A 19674-nucleotide genomic window follows, 5' to 3' on the forward strand; every position below is an offset into this window, starting at 1 on the left:
GAGTTTCACACAGCTTCTACTCTGAGCATCCAGGATCCGACTGTCCTTTCCTTGGTTCTCTGAAAACCAGTCCACTCCGATAGGACCCAATCACTGCCGGTTCCGGGCAGAATATGGCCTTTTTGGCCAATTGATTGGCCACTAGACAACCAATTGGACCAAGTCCCTCCGATCTCTCGGGTGCCAAAAGGTCTGAGTTCAGCTGTTCCACAGCTAGCACAGTGTACTATGTTGCAACTTTTGAATTCCTCACTTTCTCTGCTCAACTTGAAGGTGCACGTACATCAAACATCCATGGATCAAAAATGATAACGGCAAAATAAAAGAAATGGGAAATAAGGGAATCAACAGAAAGGGCCCTTACACCTGTCAGCGCCTGAATTCTGTCTGTCTCAATAAGGTTGCCTTTCATTCTTCTAAACTCCAGCGAGAACAAGGCCAACCTACGCAACTCCTCATAAGAAAATATTACTATACTCCAGATCAATCTGCTGACCCTTCTCTGAACTGCCTCCAATGCCAGTATATCTTTCCTTATCTAGGGGGAAATTAAATAAGTTAAATGGCCAAAAGGACTTGGCTTTGCGATCCAATAGACACAGAACATACAGTGCAGAAGGAGGCCATTCGGCCCATCAAGTCTGTACCGATCCACTTAAGCCCTCACTTCCACCCTATCCCCGTAACCCAATAACCCCTCCTAACGTTTTTTGGTCACTAAGGGCAATTTACCATGGCCAATCCAATAATTCCTTACATTACAGAACTTTGTCCTGGACTGAAGCATTCACCACACATTTGTCTGCGAACATATTCATAGAATTTACAGTGCAGAAGGACGCCATTCCGTCCATCGCGTCTGTACCGGTCCTTGGAAAGAGCATCCTACCCAAGCCCACACCTTCACCCTATCCCCGTAACCAAGTAACCCCATACTGACGGCAGGTAGTCACCTGAAGGAGGAAAGACCTTATGGCAACACCCAACTTCCAAACATTAGCACATACTTGATGTAGTTCGAGCAAGGGACTACAGAGGTGTCTCCATCACCTCTGCCATGGCAGGTACTGACTACTGCTGGACCAATCACCTCTATCATCTCTATCAGCCTGCCCCAAATGGGTGGGGCAACAGAAGCAATACCACAATAAAATTATCATTGAAGGCCTAGAAGATCCCACTAAGGCAGGCCTATGTTCTTCTCAATCAGTGCCTCGCTGCCACTCTCTCAACCTCCAGCCACCAGGTGCTACTGTATGCCTATAGTGCCTGGTCAACCCTAAAGTCCACCACAAGAACCACCTGGGAAACATACATAGAAACATACATAGAAAATAGAAGCAGGAGCAGACCATTTGGCCCTTCCAGCCTGCTCTGCCATTCATTACGATCATGGCTGATCATCAAATTCAATACCCTGGATCCTGCCTTGCCCCCATATCCCTTGAGCCCAAAGAGCTATATCTAATACCTTCTTGAAATCGCACAATGTTTTGGCCTTTTAAAGGCCTTTTAAAGGCCTTTTGGCCTTTACTATGTAGTGAATTCCACAGATTCACCACTCTCTGGGTGAAGAAATTTCTCCTCATCTCAGTCCTAAAAGGTTTACCCTTTATCCTCAAACTACGACCCCTTGTCCTGGACTCCCCCACCATCAGGAACATTCTTTCTGAATCTACCTTGTCTAATCCTGTTAGAACTTTATATGTTTTTATGAGGTCCCCTCTCATTCTTCTAAACTCAAATCCTAACTGACTGTCCTCATATGACAATCCCACCACCCAGGAATCAGCCTGGGAAACCTTTGCTGCACTCCCTTCAGAGCAAGAACATCCTTCCTCAGATAAGAACACTAAAATTGCACACAATACTCCACTCCTTACCAACGTCCTATATAATTACAGTAAAACTTCCCTATTTCTATACTCGAATCCCCTCGCTATGAAGGCCAACATACCATTTGACAGAAATCTTTGGATCCTCAGTCTTCAGGTGATGTCCCAGGGGACTGGGGAGTAGCCAATGTTGTTCCTTTGTTTAAGAAGGGTAGCAAGGATAATCCAGGGAACTACAGGCCAGTGAGCCTTACGTCAGTGGTCGGGAAATTACTGGAGAGAATTCTTCGAGGAAGGATCTACTCCCATTTGGAGCAAGTGGGTGTATTAGCGAGAGGCAGCACGGTTTTGTGAAGGGGAGGTTGTGTCTCACTACCTTGATAGAGTTTTTCGAGGAGGTCACAAAGATGATTGATGCAGGTTGGGGAGTGGATGTTGTCATTCCGTGTGAATCGGAGTTGAAATCAGCCATGATTGAATGGTGGAGTGGACTTGATGGGCCGAATGGCCTTACTTCCGCTCCTATGTCTTATGGTCTTATGGTCTTATATGGACTTCAGTAAGGCTTTTGAAAAGGTCCCTCATGCCAGACTGGTACAAAAGGTGAAGTCACACGGGATCAGAGGTCAGCTGGCAAGATGGATACAGAACTGGCTCGGTCATAGAAGCCAGAGAGTAGCAATGGAAGGGTGCTTTTCTGATTGGAGAGCTGTGACGAGTGGTGTTCCGCAGGGTTCAGTGCTGGGACCTTTGATGTTCGTCGTATATATAAATGATTTGGAGGAAAATGTAACTGGTCTGATTAGTAAGTTTGCAGATGACACAAAGGTTGGTGGAATTGACAGAGGATACAGCAGGATTTAGATCGTTTGGAGACTTGGGCAGAGAGATGGCAGATGGAGTTTAATCCGGACAAATGTGAGGTAATGCATTTTGGAAGGTCAAATACAGGTAGGGAGTATACAGTGAATGGTAGAATCCTCAAGATTATTGACAGTCAGAGAGATCTAGGTGTACAGGTCCACAGGTCACTGAAAGGGGCAACACTGGTGGAGAAGGTAGTCAAGAAGGCATAAGGCATGCTTGCCTTCATTGGCCGGGGCATTGAGTATAAAAATTGGCAAGTCATGTTGCAGCTGTATAGAACCTTAGTTAGGCCACACTTGGAGAATAGTGTTCAATTCAGGTTGCCATACTACCAGAAGAATGTGGAGGCTTTAGAGAGGGTGCAGAAGAGATTTACCAGGATGTTTCCTGGCATGGAGGCCATTAGCTATGAGGAGCGGTTGAATAAACTCGGTTTGTTCTCACTGGAACGAAGGAGGTTGAGGGGCGACCTGATAGAGGTCTACAAAATTATGAGGGGAATAGACAGAGTGGATAGTCAGAGGCTTTTTCCCAGGGTAGAGGGGTCAATTACTAGGGGGCATAGGTTTAAGGAGAGAGGGGCAAGGTTTAGAGGAGATGTATGAGGCTGTTTTTTTTACACAGAGGGCAGTGGGTGCCTGGAACTCGCTGCTGGAGGAGGTGGTGGAAGCAGGGCCGATAGTGACATTTAAGGGGCATCTTGACAAATACATGAATAGGATGGGAATAGAGGGATACGGACCCTGGAAGTGTAGAAGATTGTAGTTTAGACGGGCAGCATGGTCAGCACAGGCTTGGGAGGGCCGAAGGGCCTGTTCCTGTGCTGTACTTTTCTTTGTTCTTTGTATTTGCTTCTTTAATGCCTGCTGTACCTCTGCACACTTACTTTCAGTGATTGATGCACGAGGACATCAAGGGCTCGCTGAGTATCCCCCTTCACAATTTGCACCCATTCAAATAATCATAGATTATCATAGAATTTACAGTGCAGAAGGAGGCCGTTCGGCCCATCGAGTCCGCACCGGCTCTTGGAAAGAGCACCCTACCCAAGATCAACACCTCCACCCTATCCCCATAACCCAGCAACCCCACCCAACACTAAGGGCAATTTTGGACACTAAGGGCAATTTATCATGGCCAATCCACCTAACCTGCACATCTTTGGACTGTGGGAGGAAACCGGAGCACCCGGAGGAAACCCACACACACACGGGGAGGATGTGCAGACTCCGCACAGACAGTGACCCAAGCCGGAATCGAACCTGGGACCCTGGAGCTGTGAAGCAATTGTGCTAATAAACTGCCTTCCTATTTTTGCTACCTAAGCGGATAACCTCATATCTTATCCACATTACACTGCATCTGCCATGCATATGCTCTCACTCAGCCTGTCCAAATCACACTGAAGCATCTCTGCATCCTTCTCACAGCTCACCCTCCCACCCAACTTATTATCATCTGCAAATTTGGAGATAACACATTTAGTTCCCTCGTCCAAATCATTAATATATAATGTGAACAGTTGGGGCCCTAGCACCCTGCGGTACTCCACAAGTCACTGTCTGCCAAACAGAAAAATATCTGTTTATTTCAACTCTTTGCTTCCTGTTTCCTAACCAGTTTTCTCTCCATCTCAAGCCACCACCCGCAATCCCACGTGCTTTAACTTTATATAGTAATTTACTATGAAAGCCTTCTATGAAAGGGGCTGTTTAGCACAAGGGCTAAATCGCTGGCTTTGAAAGCAGACCAAGGCAGGCCAGCAGCACGGTTCAATTCCTGCCTCCCTGAACAGGTGCTGGAATGTGGTGACTAGGGGCTTTTCACAGTAACTTCATTTGAAGCCTACTTGTGACAATAAGTGATTTTCATTTTTTTTTTCAAGTCTAAATAAACCACATCCACCAGTTCTCCCTGGTCAACTCTATCAGTTAGATCTTCGACGAATTCCAGTAGGTTTATCAAGCATGATTTGTCTTTCGTAAATCCATGCTGAATTTGTCTGATTATGCCACTGCTTTCCAAATGCTGTGCTATGACATCCTTGATAATGGACTGTAGCACTTCCCTACTCCGATGTTAGGCTCACTGGTCTATTGTTCATTTTCTCTCTATCTCCATTTTTGAATAGCGGGCTTATATTTTTATAATAATCTTTATTAGTGTCACAAATAGGCTTACATTAGTCGCTACACTTCGGCGCCTGTTTGGGATTTAAGGGAGAATTCAGGATATCCAATTCACCTAACAAGCTTCTCTTTCGGGACTTGTGGGAGAAATCCGGAGCACCTGGCGAATACCCATGCGGACAACGTGCAGTCTCCGCATAGTGACCCAAACCAGGAATCAAACCCAGGTCCCCGACGCTGTGAAGCAACAGTGCTAACCACTGTGCTATTGTGCCATCCTTATAGCTACCCTACAATCTGCAGAATCCATTCCAGAATACAAAGTATTTTGGAAAAAGGCCACCAATGGATCTACTATTTCTAGGGCTACTTACTTAAGTACTCTGGAATGAAGATTATCAGGCCCTGGAGATTTATCCACCTTCAATTCCATTAATTTGCCCCAAACCATTTCTCTGCTAATATTGACTTCCTTCAGCTCCTCACTAAAATTTGTGTTTCTCGGAGCTTCCAGTGCATTATTCTTTTCTTCCTTTGTGAAGACAGAGGCAAGGTACGAATTTAGTTCCCCGGCCATTTTTTTGTTCCTGGTTCTGAATTCCCCTAGTTCTCAATTCCCCTGGTTCTGACTGTAAGGGGAATGTGAAGAGGTGCTTGGCTTCTACCGGAAAACATGACTGCTTTGATGAAAATGACAAATAGCTAATCACAATATCTGTGCAATAGAGCATAACCTTCCAAACTTCTGCCAAAACCTTTCAACAAGTTATGAAAGCATGGGGTTCCTTCCTTTGGACTGATATGAGTAAAGACTGAAAAGGATCCAGTGATGAGTGGAAATGATTCCCCACTGCAGCAGCTAAAGCATCTTTGCTCATCTCTCCTGGGGATTGTGACCTCACAACGGTGCTGTTTGCCAGTGAGCCCCGCCCAGTTGCGTATTGAGGCCCCGCCTCCTGCTGATTCTCCCGCGCTGCGGCGGCTGACCTGTGACCCCCCTCAACATTCGCTATGGCCACGCCCCCTCCTGCTTGTCCCGCGCTGCGGCGGCTAACCTCTGACTTGTGTACTGGGCGAGATGGCCGTGCAGCCCCGCGATCGGTTGTCCGGAGTGGACAGCGGGCAGGATGGTGGCGCTTTCGCGGCCTTCTACAGGTCTATGCCCGAGAAACCCGACACCACCTTCCGCGTCTTTGACCGCAACGACTACTACACGGTGCACGGCAAGGACGCGTTGTTTGCCGCCAAGGAGGTCTTCAAAACCAACGGAGTGATCAAGACTCTGGGATCGGGTGGGTGCTGGGCCGGGGTGCTGGGCTGGGCCGGGGTGCTGGGCTGGGCCAGGGGTGCTGGGCTGGGCCAGGGGGGGAATCCGCTCTCAGACCGCAGGCCGGAGCTGATCATGGCGGATTCTCATTCATCATTATTGGGACAAAAGATGCCCTCGTGGACCAACCAATCAGTGTTTCTATTTATTTTTCTCATAATAATATAATCTTTATTGTCACAAGTAGGCTTACATTAACACTGCAAGGAGGTTATTGTGAAAAGCCCCTAGTCTCCACAATCTGGCGCCTGTTCGGGTACACTGAGGGAGAATTCAGAATGTCCCAATTACCTATCATGTCTTTAGGGACTTGTGGGGAGGAAACCGGAGCACCCGGAGGAAACCCACGCAGACACGGGGGGGACATGGGACATGCAGACTCCACACAACATAGACCCAAGATGGGAATCGAACTTGGGAGCCTGCTGCTGTGAAGCAACAGTGCTAACTGCTCTGCTGCCCTGTATAAATCACACTGGCTTCTTGTATTTCCACTTGTCGCACCTGTCAAATTAAATCTGCAGGCTGAACACCTTGTGGGAGCATTAATGCATAAAGCTTGATAGGGACTATGTTTTTAAAGATGGTACTGGGGATGTTTAGTGTGCATGTTTATAGCTGAATTCAATGTGACACTATGGAAATTTGAAACCTGGGAGGGGGCGCGGGGCGGGGGGGGGGGGCGTTATGGGCATCTAGTCAGTCGTCACCAATGATTCTTGAAAACTTACAATATTTTAGCCTCAACTGTTTTATCTGGTACAAATTCCACAGGCTTATCAGTCTGAAGAGATTTTACATAATCTTAGTCCTAAATGATTTACCCTGTGTCCTTAGATTGTGACCCCTTGCAGTCTTTCAGCGGCAAATGTACATGGACATCCAGGTCTCATTGCACATTCCCCTCTCAATCTGTGGCCATTCAGAAAAACTGCCTCCTTGCTTTTGCTACAAAAGTGGATAACTTATCCACATTCATCCACATTATACTGCATCTGCCATGCATTTGCTTACTCACTCAACTTGTCCAAATCACACTGAAGCATCTCAGCATCCTCCTCACAGCTCACTCTCCCACCCAGCTTTGTGTCATCTGCAAATTTGGAGATATTACATTTAGTTCCCTCATCTAAATCATGATTTACATTGTGAATATCTGGGGCCCTAGTACTGATTCCAGCAGTATCCCACGACTCACTGCCTGCCATTTGGAAAAAGACCTGATCACTCCAAATCTTAGTTTCCTGTTTGCCAACCAGTTTCCTATCCATCTCAATACACTACCCCCAATCCCATGTACTTTAATTTTAAATGCTAATCTCTCATGTGGGACCTTGTTTAAAGTTTTCTGGAAGTCCAAATATACCACATCCACTTGCTCCCGCTCATCAACTCTACTAGCTACATCCACGAAGAATTCCAATAGATTTGTTGAGCATGATTTCCTTTTCGTAAATCCATGTTGACTTTGTCCAATCCTGCCATTGTTTTCCAAGTGCTCTGCTATTGAATCTTTTATAATGGACTGGCATTTCCCACACTATTGACTGGTCTATAATTCCCTGTTTTCTCTCTACCTCCCTTTTTAAATAGTGGGGTTCTGTTGGCTATGCTCCACTCTGCAGGAACTGTTCCAGAGTATGGAATCTTGGAAGACGACCACTAATGCATCCACTATTTCTAGGGCTTATTGCTTAAATACTCTGGGATGTAGATTATCAGGCCCTGGGCATTTGTTGGCCTTCAATCCCATCAATTTCCCTAACACCATTTCCATACTATTACTGATTTCCTTCAGTTCCTCCCTCGTTAAACCCTGTGTTCCCCAACATTTCTGGTATGTTATTTGTGTCCTCATTTATGAAGACCGAACCAAAGTATGTACTTTGTTGGCCAGCCATTTCTTTGTTCGTCAGCCATTTCTTTGTTCCCTATTATAAATTCTAATGCACTTACATTTGTCTTCACTAATCTTTTTCTCTGCACAAACCTATAGAAACGTTTACAGTCAGTATTTATGTTCCCTGCAAGCTTTCTCTCGTACTCTATTCCCCCTTCTTAATTAATCCCTTGTTCTCTTTTGCTGAATTCTAAACTGCTCCCAATCTCAGGTCTGCTGTTTTTGTCTGGCCAATTTGTATGCCTCTTCCTTGGATTTAATACCAGCTTTAATTTCTCTTGTAAGCCATGGTTTAGCCACATTTCCAATGTTATTTTTGCACCAGACAGGAATGAACAATTATTGCAGTTCACCCACACGTTCTTTGAATGTTTTCCATTGCCTATCTGCCATCATCCCTTTAAGTAACATTCGCCAATCCATTGTAGCCAATTCACACCTCATACCATCGTAGTTTCCTTCAATTAGATTCAGAGCCCTAGTCTCAGAATCAACTACGTTACTCTCCATCTTGATGAAGAATTCTGTCATATTATGGTCGCTCATTCCAAGGGGCCTCGCACAACTAGATTGCCAATTATTCCATCCTCATTACACAATACCAGGTCGAGGATGGCCTCTCGAGTTGGTTCCTCAACGTATTGGTCCAGAAAACCATCCTATGCATATATCAGGAATTGCTCCTCCACGGTATTGTGGCTAATTTGATTTGCCCAATCTATATGCAGATTAAAGTCATCCATGATTACAGATGTTCCTTTATTACCTGTGTCTCTAATTTGTTGTTTAATACCATCCCCAATATCACAGTTACAGTTTGGAGGTCTATATACCGCCCCCTTCTGCCCCTTGGTGTTTCTCAGCTCAATCCATACAGATTCCACATTGTTGGAGCTAATATCCTTTCTCACTATTGTGCTAATTACCTCTTCAACCAGCAATTTAACCCCACACCGTTTCCTTTTTGTCTGTCCTTCCTAAATACTGAATACCCCTGCATGTTCAGTTGCAATCCTTGGTCACCCTGCAGCCAAGTCTCCATTATCCTGGCTATATCATACCTGTTTCCATGTATTTGCGCGATTAATTCAACCACTTCATTGCAAATGCTCTGTGCATTAAGGCACAAAGCCTTGAGGCTTGCCTTTTTTTAAATAAATGTTTTTTATTGGGTTTTTGACCAAAGCATATTTACCGTTATGTACACAGATTAAGCTATATATATATATATATAAGAGAAGGGCACACACAAACATACAAAAAAAAAGTAATAATAAGAAATAAATAAAAAATAAAATGAAGTAACTGGGAAGGTATTGTGCACCAGCTCAACAGCAGAAACTCTGTACACTTGGCAATATTATTTACAACACATAAGTAGGCATCTGTTTGGGGGGTGGGTGGGGGGGGGGGTGACTGGGGAGGTAGATCTACATTTGGGTGCCGAAGAAACAATTACAGAGGGCAATACTCTAATGGATTGGTGTTGTTGTCACTTGCTTCTCCCGGACGGGTCTCATTGTCGTCTTGCGCTCACCTCCGCTTCAGCCGTTCATCCCGTCTTTCGCCTGGATTCTTCATGCTCTCTGTTCCTGTAGATGCCAAGTTTATTATTGTTCCCTGTGCCCTCCTTCCGGCTATCATTTCCCTGCCCCTCTCTCCCTCCCCCCCCCCCCCCCCCCCCCCCCCCAGGGGGCACCTCACTGGTTCTCCTCTATTGTTCCCTGTCTCTTGCCCCCCCCCCCCCCCCCCCTTCCTCCTACCCCCTTCCCCCCCCTCCTGTGGTTCACCTTTCTTTCCTCTTAGGTTTAGCTGTCTCTCTCTCCCCCCGCCCCCCCCCCCCTCCCCTTCCCGGTCTATCCCGTGCCTTGGCTACTTTCCCCTGATTCTTGGCTACCTGGCTATTCTTCTGCTTGTTCGTTGGCCACAAACAGGTCCCAGAACAATTGGGTGAATGGCTCGCACGTTCTGTGGAAGCCGTCGTCTGACCCTCGGATGACAAATTTGATTTTCTCCATTTGGAGAGATTCTGAGAGGTCGGACAGCCAGTCTGCAGCTTTGGGTGGTACTGCTGACTGCTAGCCAAACAGGATTCTATGGCAGGCGATTGGCGAGGCAAGGGCGTCCGCCCTCCTCCCCAGAATGCATCTGGCTGGTCCGATACCCCGAAGACCACCACTTTCGGGCATGGCTCCACCATCAACCTCACCACAGTACCCCGCAAGTCTGGGGCAAGACCAGAACATGTGGCGTGGTTGCCCGGGCCTCCTTGGCATACCTATCCTCCATCTCCGGGAAGAACCTACTCATAGGTTCTTGTTAAGTCGGCTCTATGTACCACTTTTAGTTGCGTCAGGCTGAGCCTTGCGCACGTGGAAGTGGAGTTGACCCTATGCAGTGCTTCACTCCAGAGTTGCCACCCTATTTCAATCCCCAGGTCCTCCTCCCATTTCTTTCCTGTTGCGTCCAGTACGGTGACGGCCCTTTCTACCAGTCGGTCATACATGGCGCTACAGTTCCCTTTATCTAGTATGCTTGGGTCCAGTAACTTCCAGTAATGTCTGTCGTGGCGGTTGTGGGTACGTCCTTGTCTCCTTTCGGAGGAAGATTTTGAGTTGCAGGTACCTTAGCTCGTTCCCCCTGGCTAGCTGGAATTTCTCTGTCAGTTTGTCCAGTGTTGCGATCCTGCCGTCCGTGTATATGCCCCTGACTGTCCGTGTCCCTCCGCCCTGTCCCCACCTTTTGAAGGTGGTGTCAGTCAGTGCTGGTGTGAACCTATGGTTGTTGCAGATGGGAGCTTTGTCCGACATTTTGGTCAGGCCAAATTGCTGCCGTAGTTGGTTCCAGGACTGGAGGGTGGCTATCGCCATCAGGCTGCTGGAGTGCTTTTTGGGTGGGGATGGGAGTGTCGCCGTGGCGAGGGCCTGGAGGGAGGTCCCCATGCAGGAGGCCTCTTCCGTGCGCACCCACTCGGCTTCTGGCTCCTTGATCCATCCCCTTATTAGCTCGGCCGTCGCCGCCCAGTGGTAGAATTGTAGATTTGGGAGGGCTAGCCCCCCCCCCTTGATTTGGTTTTTTGTCGGACCTTCTTTGGGATCCTAGCATTCTTCTCCCCCCCTGCCCCAAACGAACGCCATGATTAGCTTGTCTAGTGCTTTGAAAAAGGCCTTGGGGATGTAGATCGGGATATCGGGATGGATCTAAGTAGGAAGAGGTACCTAGGCAGTACGTTCATTTTGATTGTTTGGACTCTCCCCACGAGGGGGAGTGTGTTCCATCTTTGCAGGTCCTTTTTTACTTCCTCTGTTAGACTGGTGAGGTTCCATTTATTGATCTCTTTCCAGTCATGGGCTATTTGGATCCCCAGGTAGCGGAATTTGTTTTGGGCTTGTTTAAACGGCAATCCTGTTAGTGCTGCCCCCCCTACTTGTGGGTGTACCGGGAAGATCTCGCTTTTGCTCATGTTGAGTTTGTAGCCCGAGAAGGAGCCAAACTCTTTCAGGAGCGCGATGATTCCATCCATGCTGCTTTGTGGGTCCGAAATGTAGAGGAGCAGGTCATCTGCATAGAGTGAGACACTGTGCTCTCTGCCGCCCCTTCGGAGCCCCCTCCAGCTTTTTGCTGCTCTGAGCGCAATTGCTAGTGGCGAGGCTTGCCTTTTTAACATTCATTGCCCCGTTCACATTATTTTCACTGTGGCCCTGTTTGATTTTGGTACTTGATTTCTCTGATTATCATTTTTCTCATTCCCCTTTCTGTCTTTTGTTCTTCTATCTGTTTCCCTCTTCTCCGACTCCTTGCTTCGGTTCCCATCCCCCCTGCCATTTTAGTTTAAATCTTCCCTGACCACTCGAGCATCCTGATCCTGCCCATGTGCAACCCGTCCAGTTTGCACTGCTTGCACCTCCCCTAGAACCAGTCCCAATGTCCTGGAAATTTCTAATCCTCTGCCTTGCACCATCTCTTCAGCCATGCAGCATTGGTAGTAATCCTAAGATCACTACCTTTTGAGGGACTACTTTTCAACTTACTTTCTGACTCCCTGTATTCTGCTTTTATGACCTCATTTTATTTTTACTTGTTTTGTTGGTACCGATGTGTACCATAACCACTGGCTGTTTACCCTCCCCTTCCAGAATGTCCTGTAGCAGCTCTGAGGCATCCCTGACCCGAGAACCAGGGAAGCAATATATCATCCTGCAATCTTGTTTGCAGCCACTGAAACACCTATCTATTCCCCTTACAATTACATCCCCTTTGATTATTGCACTCCCACATGTTTTATTCCTCTCTGGTGCAGCAGAGCTAACTGGTGCAACAAATTTGGCTTTTGCTGCTTTCCCCAGACAGGCCATTCCCTCCAACAGTATCTTTTAAAAAAAAAATTTAAAGTGCCCAATTCTTCTTTTTCAATTAAAGGGCAATTTAGCGTGGCCACTCCTGTGCCTTGCACATCTTTGGGTTGTGGAGGTGAGACACACGCAGACACGGGGAGAATGCGCAAACGCAACACGGACAGTGACCCAGGGCCGGGATTGAACCCGTTTCCTTGGTGCCGTGAGGCAGCAGTGCTAACCACTGCGCCACCGTGCCATCCTACCCCAGCAGTTAGGGAATGGTCACAGGAGATTCCTGCACTCTCTGAATATTCCTCTTGCTCTGCCTGATGGTCACCCATTCCCTTCCTGCCTGTGGAGTCTTAGCCTGCGGTGTGACCACCTTTCTGTACCAGCTACCCACGATAGTCTGCCTCGTGAATGCTCCACATTGTCCCCAGCCACTGCTCCAGCTCCAATTCCCAAACTTCCGGGAGCTGCAGCTGGAGGCACTTCCTGAATCCATGCTGACCCTGAGCACTGGAAATGTTCCAGGCTTCCAACATAGAGCAGGAGGAGAGCGCCATGGCACCCCTTTAAATTAAATCTTTTGGAAGATACTTAAAATCAAATAATGTCAATTACTCAAAGGCCCTTCTTCCTTGATCCTCATTTCTACAGAATATAGCCCGTACATACGATAAACCACAAAATAAAGATCTTACAAACTATAAGTGATAAAAGTAGTAAATACCTACCCAACTGTACTCCCCCAATCAGTTACTTCCACTTGCTCCACGTCACTATTGAAAAATCAGGATTAAAAATTTTTAAATTTAGAGTAGCCAATTATTTTTTTCCAATTAAGGGACAATTTAGCATGGCCAATCCACCTAACCTGCACATCTTTTGGGTTGTGGGGGTGAAACCCACGCAGACACGGGGAGAATGTGCAAACTCCACACGGACAGTGACCCAGGGCCGGGATTCAAACCCAGGCCCTCAGTGCCGTAGGCAGCAATGTTAACCACTGTGCCACCGTGCTGCCCCTTGAAAAATCAGGATTGACAGTCCAGTGCAGTGGGAGCATTGCACTGAGAAGTACATGGGATGTGGACGTCGCTGGCAAGTTTTATTGCTCATCCCTGAGGGCATTTAAGAATCAATCACATTGCTGTGGGTCAGTAGTCACATGTAGGCCAGACAAGGTAAGGATGACAAATTTTCTTCCCTGAAGGACATTAGTGAACCAGATGGGTTTTTACAACAATCAACAATGGTTTCATGGTCATAAGGTTTTAATTCCAGATTTTTATTGAATTCAAATTTCATCATCGGCCATGGTGAGGTTCAAACCCGGGTCCCCAGCGTATTACCGTGGGTCTCTGGATTACTAGCCCAGCGCAATACTAATATGCCACTGCCTCCCCTATAGGTGCCGTCCGGGGGATACAATATTGAATTGAAACTTTGACTACTTTCTTTGTTGTTTCATGGAATGTAGGTGTAGCTGGCAAGGTCAGCATTTGTTACCCATCCCGAATTGCCCCTTGAACTGATGGTCTCACTTTCAGAGGGCATTTAAGAGTCAACCACATTGCTGATTTGATTTGATTTATTATTGTCACATGTATTAGTATACAGTGAAAAGTATTGTTTCTTGTATGCTGTACAAACAATGCATACCGTACATAGAGAAGGAAGGACAGACTGCAGAATATAATGTTACAGTTATAGCAAGGTGTAGAGAAAACATCAACTTAATACGAGGGAGGTCCATTCAAAAGTCTGATGGCAGTAGGGAAGAAGCTGTTGAATCGGTTGGTACGTGACCTCAAACTTTGGTATCTTTTTCCTGACGGAAGAAGTTGGAAGAGAGTATGTCCGGGGTGCATGGGGTCCTTAATTATGCTGGCTGCCTTTCTGAGGCAGTGGGAATTATAGATAGAGTCAATGGATGGAGGCTGGTTTGCGTGATGGACTGGGCTACATTTACGACCTTTCATAGTTTCCTGCAGTCTTGGGCAGAGCATGCTCCATCTTCTGAGAAAGTAGTCGTTGGTGGGCTTTCTTAATTATAGTGTCGGCATGGGGGGACCAGGACAGGCTGTTGGTGATCAGTACACCTAAAAACTTGAACCTCTCGACGCGTCCAGCTATGGTGGATCTGGAGTCACTTGTAGGTCAGACCAGGTTGGTGGGATAGATGCTCACGTTTTATTGTCTAAGCTTGCATAAAGAATAATCAGTTGGATGAATTAGTGGCTGTGGAATGCCCTCAGCCAGAATCGTGGGTGGAGGGGGGTGGTAAGATTATTAGAAGAAAAATTGTAGTGGTCATTGTTTACCCTCTTTTTGCAGGAAACACCAAGGTCGAAAGTGTTGTACTCAGTAAAATGAACTTTGAATCTGTGGTCAGGGATCTTCTGTTGGTCCGACAGTATCGTGTGGAGGTTTATAGGAACAGAGTTGCGAGTAAGTCCTCAAAGGAGAATGATTGGTACTTGGCCTGCAAGGTAAGTGTTGGTGAACAATAAGACTGGTAAATGATTTTAAACTCCCACTCTTAAACTTTTTTAATACATAATTTTGTGATGACGGGTGGGGGGAAAAAGAGCAACTGTCTTATCAGGTGGCAAACTTTTTTTTTGAACATAATCTCTTTGATGTGAAAAGAGGTGTTAAAAGAGCTTTCATGATAATCAAGTATTGGATGCAGCCCATGGAAATGTCTAAGGCAATAACGGATGATTCACCAAAGTGTTCAAGAAATGAATTCCAGAGTTGTGAGCTCTAAGCAATAAACCCGCTGATGGAATGTCTATGGTGGAAACAGTATTGATCATGGATCGTTCCAGGCAATTGGCAGCTTTCCTAGTTTTAAGATCTACACATATGATCTGCAATAGGGCAGTAGTGAGAAGGATAACCAGGATTATCACTACGAATGGTATAACGACACTAAAATTTCATGAGAGAAAGACGAGGAGTAAGAGAGATGAAATACAGTAGGGCTAATTTTGAAGCAAATATCTTGAAATTCTCATCTCTGAGGGTTGTTAGTCTGTGGAATTCCCTTCCCCAGAAAGCAGTGGGGGCTAGGTCATTGGAGTCATTGAAGGGAGAGTTAGATATATTTTTGGTAGACGGGGAAATCAAGAATAATGGGCAGGCAGGAAGTGAAGTTGAGACCACAGCCAGATCAGCACTGAACTTATCAAATGGTGGAACGGGACGAAATAGCCTGATCCTGCTCCCAGTCCGATGTTCCTATATTTATCATCTTTAAAAGGCGTGTTTTTGTGGCAAAAATGTGTGATGCAGAGGGCAGCACGGTGACACAGTGGTTAGTGCTGCTGCCTCATGTCGCCAAGGTCCCAGGTTCGATCCTGGCTCTGGGTCACTGTCCGTGTGGAGTTTGCACATTCTCCCCGCGTTTGCGTGGGTTTCGCCCCCACACCCCAAAGATATGCAAGCTAGGTGAATTGGTCATGCTAAATTGCCCCTTAATTGGAAAAAGTGAATTGGGTACTCTAAATTTATTTTTAAAAATGTGTGATGCACAGATAATGCCATTGGCTATGAATCTACCCTTGCCTCAGAGTCAACATTCAGAGCGGATTATTAAATTGTGATGTATTTGTAATTTGACAGTCCCTGGATTTATTGCCTGGTTAAAAATCCAATTTTCTACCTTTTTCTTTTCTCTACAGGCCTCACCGGGTAACCTCACTCAATTTGAAGAGATTCTTTTTGGCAACAGTGATATGTCGACTGCAGCTGGCGTAGTGGGTGTCAAACTGGGCACTGCAGATGGGCAGCGGTTAGTTGGAGTTGGCTACGTTGACTCCACACTTCGGAAGCTGGGAGTGTGCGAGTTCCCAGACAATGATCAGTTTTCCAATCTGGAGGCTCTGCTGGTGCAGATTGGGCCCAAGGAATGTGTGTTATCAGGTGGTGAGGCTGCAGGAGATATCACTAAACTTCGACAGGTAAATTTCTGGCTTTATTTAATATTCGGTGCAAATGAGTAAGCATGACACAAATTTTAATTTCCACTCGCTGACTTGCAGAGCTAATATTTAGTGTGTTATAATCCAGTTTGGAATCAGTAACCCCTTGTTTAAAGCTTGAAATCTGAGGTAACCCATTAGGGGAATAAAGCCACAAGATTTCACAGTTTTAGATAAACCATAAACGTTTCTATGCAAAGTCAGGAACGTAAAATGCCCTACAATATCTTGTACTCTAATTCAAAATTAACATAGGTAAATGGGGATTAAGAGGCAAACTATGGTTGAACACCCCACTTTGCAGGTTAAATGGCAGATGCAACCAAGACATATCCCACAGATTTCTCAGCAGCACATCTAGATGTCCGTGACCACCACGAGTCAGAAAATCTCATTAAAACACTGTCTCCTCATGAGGGATTTCAGCTCCTCACTTGCAAAGATCTAGCCTCTGAACTCCTTTAAACGCTGCTCTAACTGCCTGAATGACTGCTCACCTCCCAATGGTTCAGTCTCTTCTGAGACTGCTCTGGGATTCACAAAGTTGCACTCGCACCTAATTACTGGCTCTTTTGCAGTCTGCTTGCATCACTGATCTGTAGCTGCGATGGGTTTCCCCGACCTCCAGTCTCCTGGCTGCACTGAGCTATAAATAGCTTCCACGGCTTCTTCTGAGCTTTGCCCTCTCCAGCATGGAATCAGTGACCTTCCACCTCCTTCACCGCTTCCCACCGCTACATCTGAGTCTTAACTGTACCAAACAGCTCCAAGGATTTATGGAATCACTACAGTGCAGATTCGGTCCATTGGGTCTGCACCGACCCTTCAAATGAGCACTCTGTCCATTTACATTCCCCCGCCCTACCCCCGTAACCCAGAACCTAACCTGCACATCCCTGGGCATTAAGGGGCAATTTAACATGGACAATCCACCTAACCTGCACATCTTTGGACTGTGGGGGGGGAAACCGGAGCACCTGGAGGAGACTCACGCAGACACGGGGAGAATGTACAAACTCCACAGAGGCTGGAATTGACCCTGGGTCCCTGGCGTTGTGAGGCAGCACTGCTAACCACTATACCGCCCTTTATGAACTGCCAAACACACAAGGTCCAAACTGCAACCAACTCATCTCATTACACAGCCCCCACCCCCCTAGTGATGGTTTGTTAACTGTGGTGCACAAATTGCTAGATGCTATTTGAGGGAAGAAGGAAGACTAACTAGCTCAAGAATTGGGAGAAGAGGACAACTGAAGTGAGTTGGGCCCAGACATTTCATAGCACGACAGGGGCTGAAGCCTCTGACCTGCTCTTGTAGCCACAGTATTTATATGGCTGGTCCAGTTCAGTTTCTGGATCATGCTAACTCCATGGTGTAAATAGTGGGTGATTTAATAATGGCATTGAATGTCATTGGACAATGGGTAGATTCTCTCTTGTTGAAGGTGGACATTGCTTGGCACTGGAATGTAACTTGCCACTTATAAGCTCCAGCCTGAATGTTGTCCAGGTCTTGCTGCATATGGACATGGACTGCTTCAGTATCTGATGAGTTGTGAATGGTGCTGAACGTAATGAGCAAACATCCCCACTTCTGACCTATTGATGAAGCAGCCAAAGAAGTTTGTGAATTCACGGTATGGTGGCACAGTGGTTCACAGTTCCAGGTTCAATTCCCGGCTTGGGTCACTGTCTGTGGAGTCTGCACGCTCTCCCCGTGTCTGCGTCAGTTTCCTCTGGGTGCTCCAGTTTCCTCCCCCCAAGTCCTGAAAGACGTGCTGTTAATGAATTGGATATTCTGAATTCTCCCTCTGTGTACCCAAACAGGCGTGGTGTGTGGTGACTAGGGGCTTTTCACAGTAACTTCATTGCAGTGTTAATGTAAGCCTACTTGTGACAATAAAGATAAAAATTATTATTATCACACATTTCTTTGTTTAAAGATGGGTCAATATAAAAGGATTCTAGAATTTAAAGTCTGCCTGTCTCTTTGCTTTATGCTGGACAAAAGGGAAGGGCAAAACTCAATTTGTGGCAGATAGAAGTGATTGGACTCCATTAACCTTCCATAGTATTATGATGGTTTTCCCCATCTAAACTAGACTGGCTGAATCTCGAAGATGTTAAACCATAACTGTGTGAAATCAATATGAACATCAGCCCCTTATTTGAAAAGACTTTGAATTATGAAAAGTCACATGGTGAGACAACCATGTGGTCTTGGTGCACATAAATGCACAGCTAGACGTTAACAGCTTGAATCACCAAAGCCATTGAAACCATTAGTTTTGCCCATTTGTGACTCACACTCAGAAAAAACTGCATACAATCAAGCAGCCAAAGTATGTAACATGTTCCAGTTGGAAGTTCACCTGAGAACCAACCTAGAAATTTGACTACAAAAAACCTCAGCCTGCTGTGAACTCTTGCTTTGCAGCACGGTAGCTCAGTGGTTAGCACAATTGCTTCACAGCTCCAGAGTCCCAGGTTCGATTCCCGACTTGGATTACTGTCTGTGCAGAATCTGCACGTTCTCCCCGTGTCTGCGTGGGTTTTCTCCGGGTACTCCAGTTTCCTCTCACAGTCCAAAGATCTGCAGCTTGGCCATGATAAATTGCCCTTAGTGTCCAAAAAGTATAGGTGGGGTTACTGGGTTATGGGGATAGGATAGAGGCATTGGCTTAGGTAGTGTGCTCTTTCCAAGGGCCGGTGCTGATGCGGTGGCCAAATCGCCTCCAGCACTGTAAATTCTATGAAAAATCCTCGCTTCACCTTTAAAGCATCAAAACAACCTACAAAACTACAGGCCAACCACCTGGGGAATCGGGGATCGTAAAGCAGAGACTTGAGCTAACTATAATCTGTAAATGTACATAACCGTATCTGTATCTAACCTTTCTGTGTGTGAGAGAACACGTGTGTGAGATATTGTATTTGTGGTGAGGTTACGTGTGAAATTAAATAACCTTTTTTATTTTTGAACTCCGAGCTTGTTGCAGAACTATTTAACGGCGATAGACACTCAATGGGGTAAGGGATAGAAGACTATGCTAAACTTGCCCCTTAATTGGAAAAAGGAGAAAGAAATGTCCACATAAAGACACTTTCCATCGTAGGTCAACTAGCTAGAGATCACGAGCTGGAGTTTGGTCAGGTTTTTCTCTTACTAATTCACAGCAATGTAGCTGATTACAGCACCCCATTTACACAACCAATGCAGATGGTATCTTCAAACACCTCACAGATCAGGTTCTGGGACATAGGCTGTTTAGCCTCTCAAACAT

The 19674-nt window shown here is 46.2% G+C and overlaps 1 protein-coding gene across 1 annotated transcript in view; it reads left to right on the top strand.

Moving 5' to 3' along the window:
* The first annotated feature begins 5855 nt into the window (after positions 1-5855).
* Positions 5856-19674, top strand: part of msh2 (mutS homolog 2 (E. coli)) — a 117756-nt gene continuing 103937 nt past the window's right edge. Inside the window, exons 1-3 of the mRNA XM_072511135.1 lie at positions 5856-6123; positions 14736-14890; positions 16088-16366. Of these exons, the coding sequence (XP_072367236.1) occupies positions 5910-6123; positions 14736-14890; positions 16088-16366 (648 nt within the window). The 5' untranslated portion in view covers positions 5856-5909. The remainder of the gene's footprint in view (positions 6124-14735; positions 14891-16087; positions 16367-19674) is intronic.

This window comes from Scyliorhinus torazame, chromosome 1 (genome assembly GCF_047496885.1).
Source record: "Scyliorhinus torazame isolate Kashiwa2021f chromosome 1, sScyTor2.1, whole genome shotgun sequence".
Lineage (NCBI taxonomy): Eukaryota > Metazoa > Chordata > Chondrichthyes > Carcharhiniformes > Scyliorhinidae > Scyliorhinus > Scyliorhinus torazame.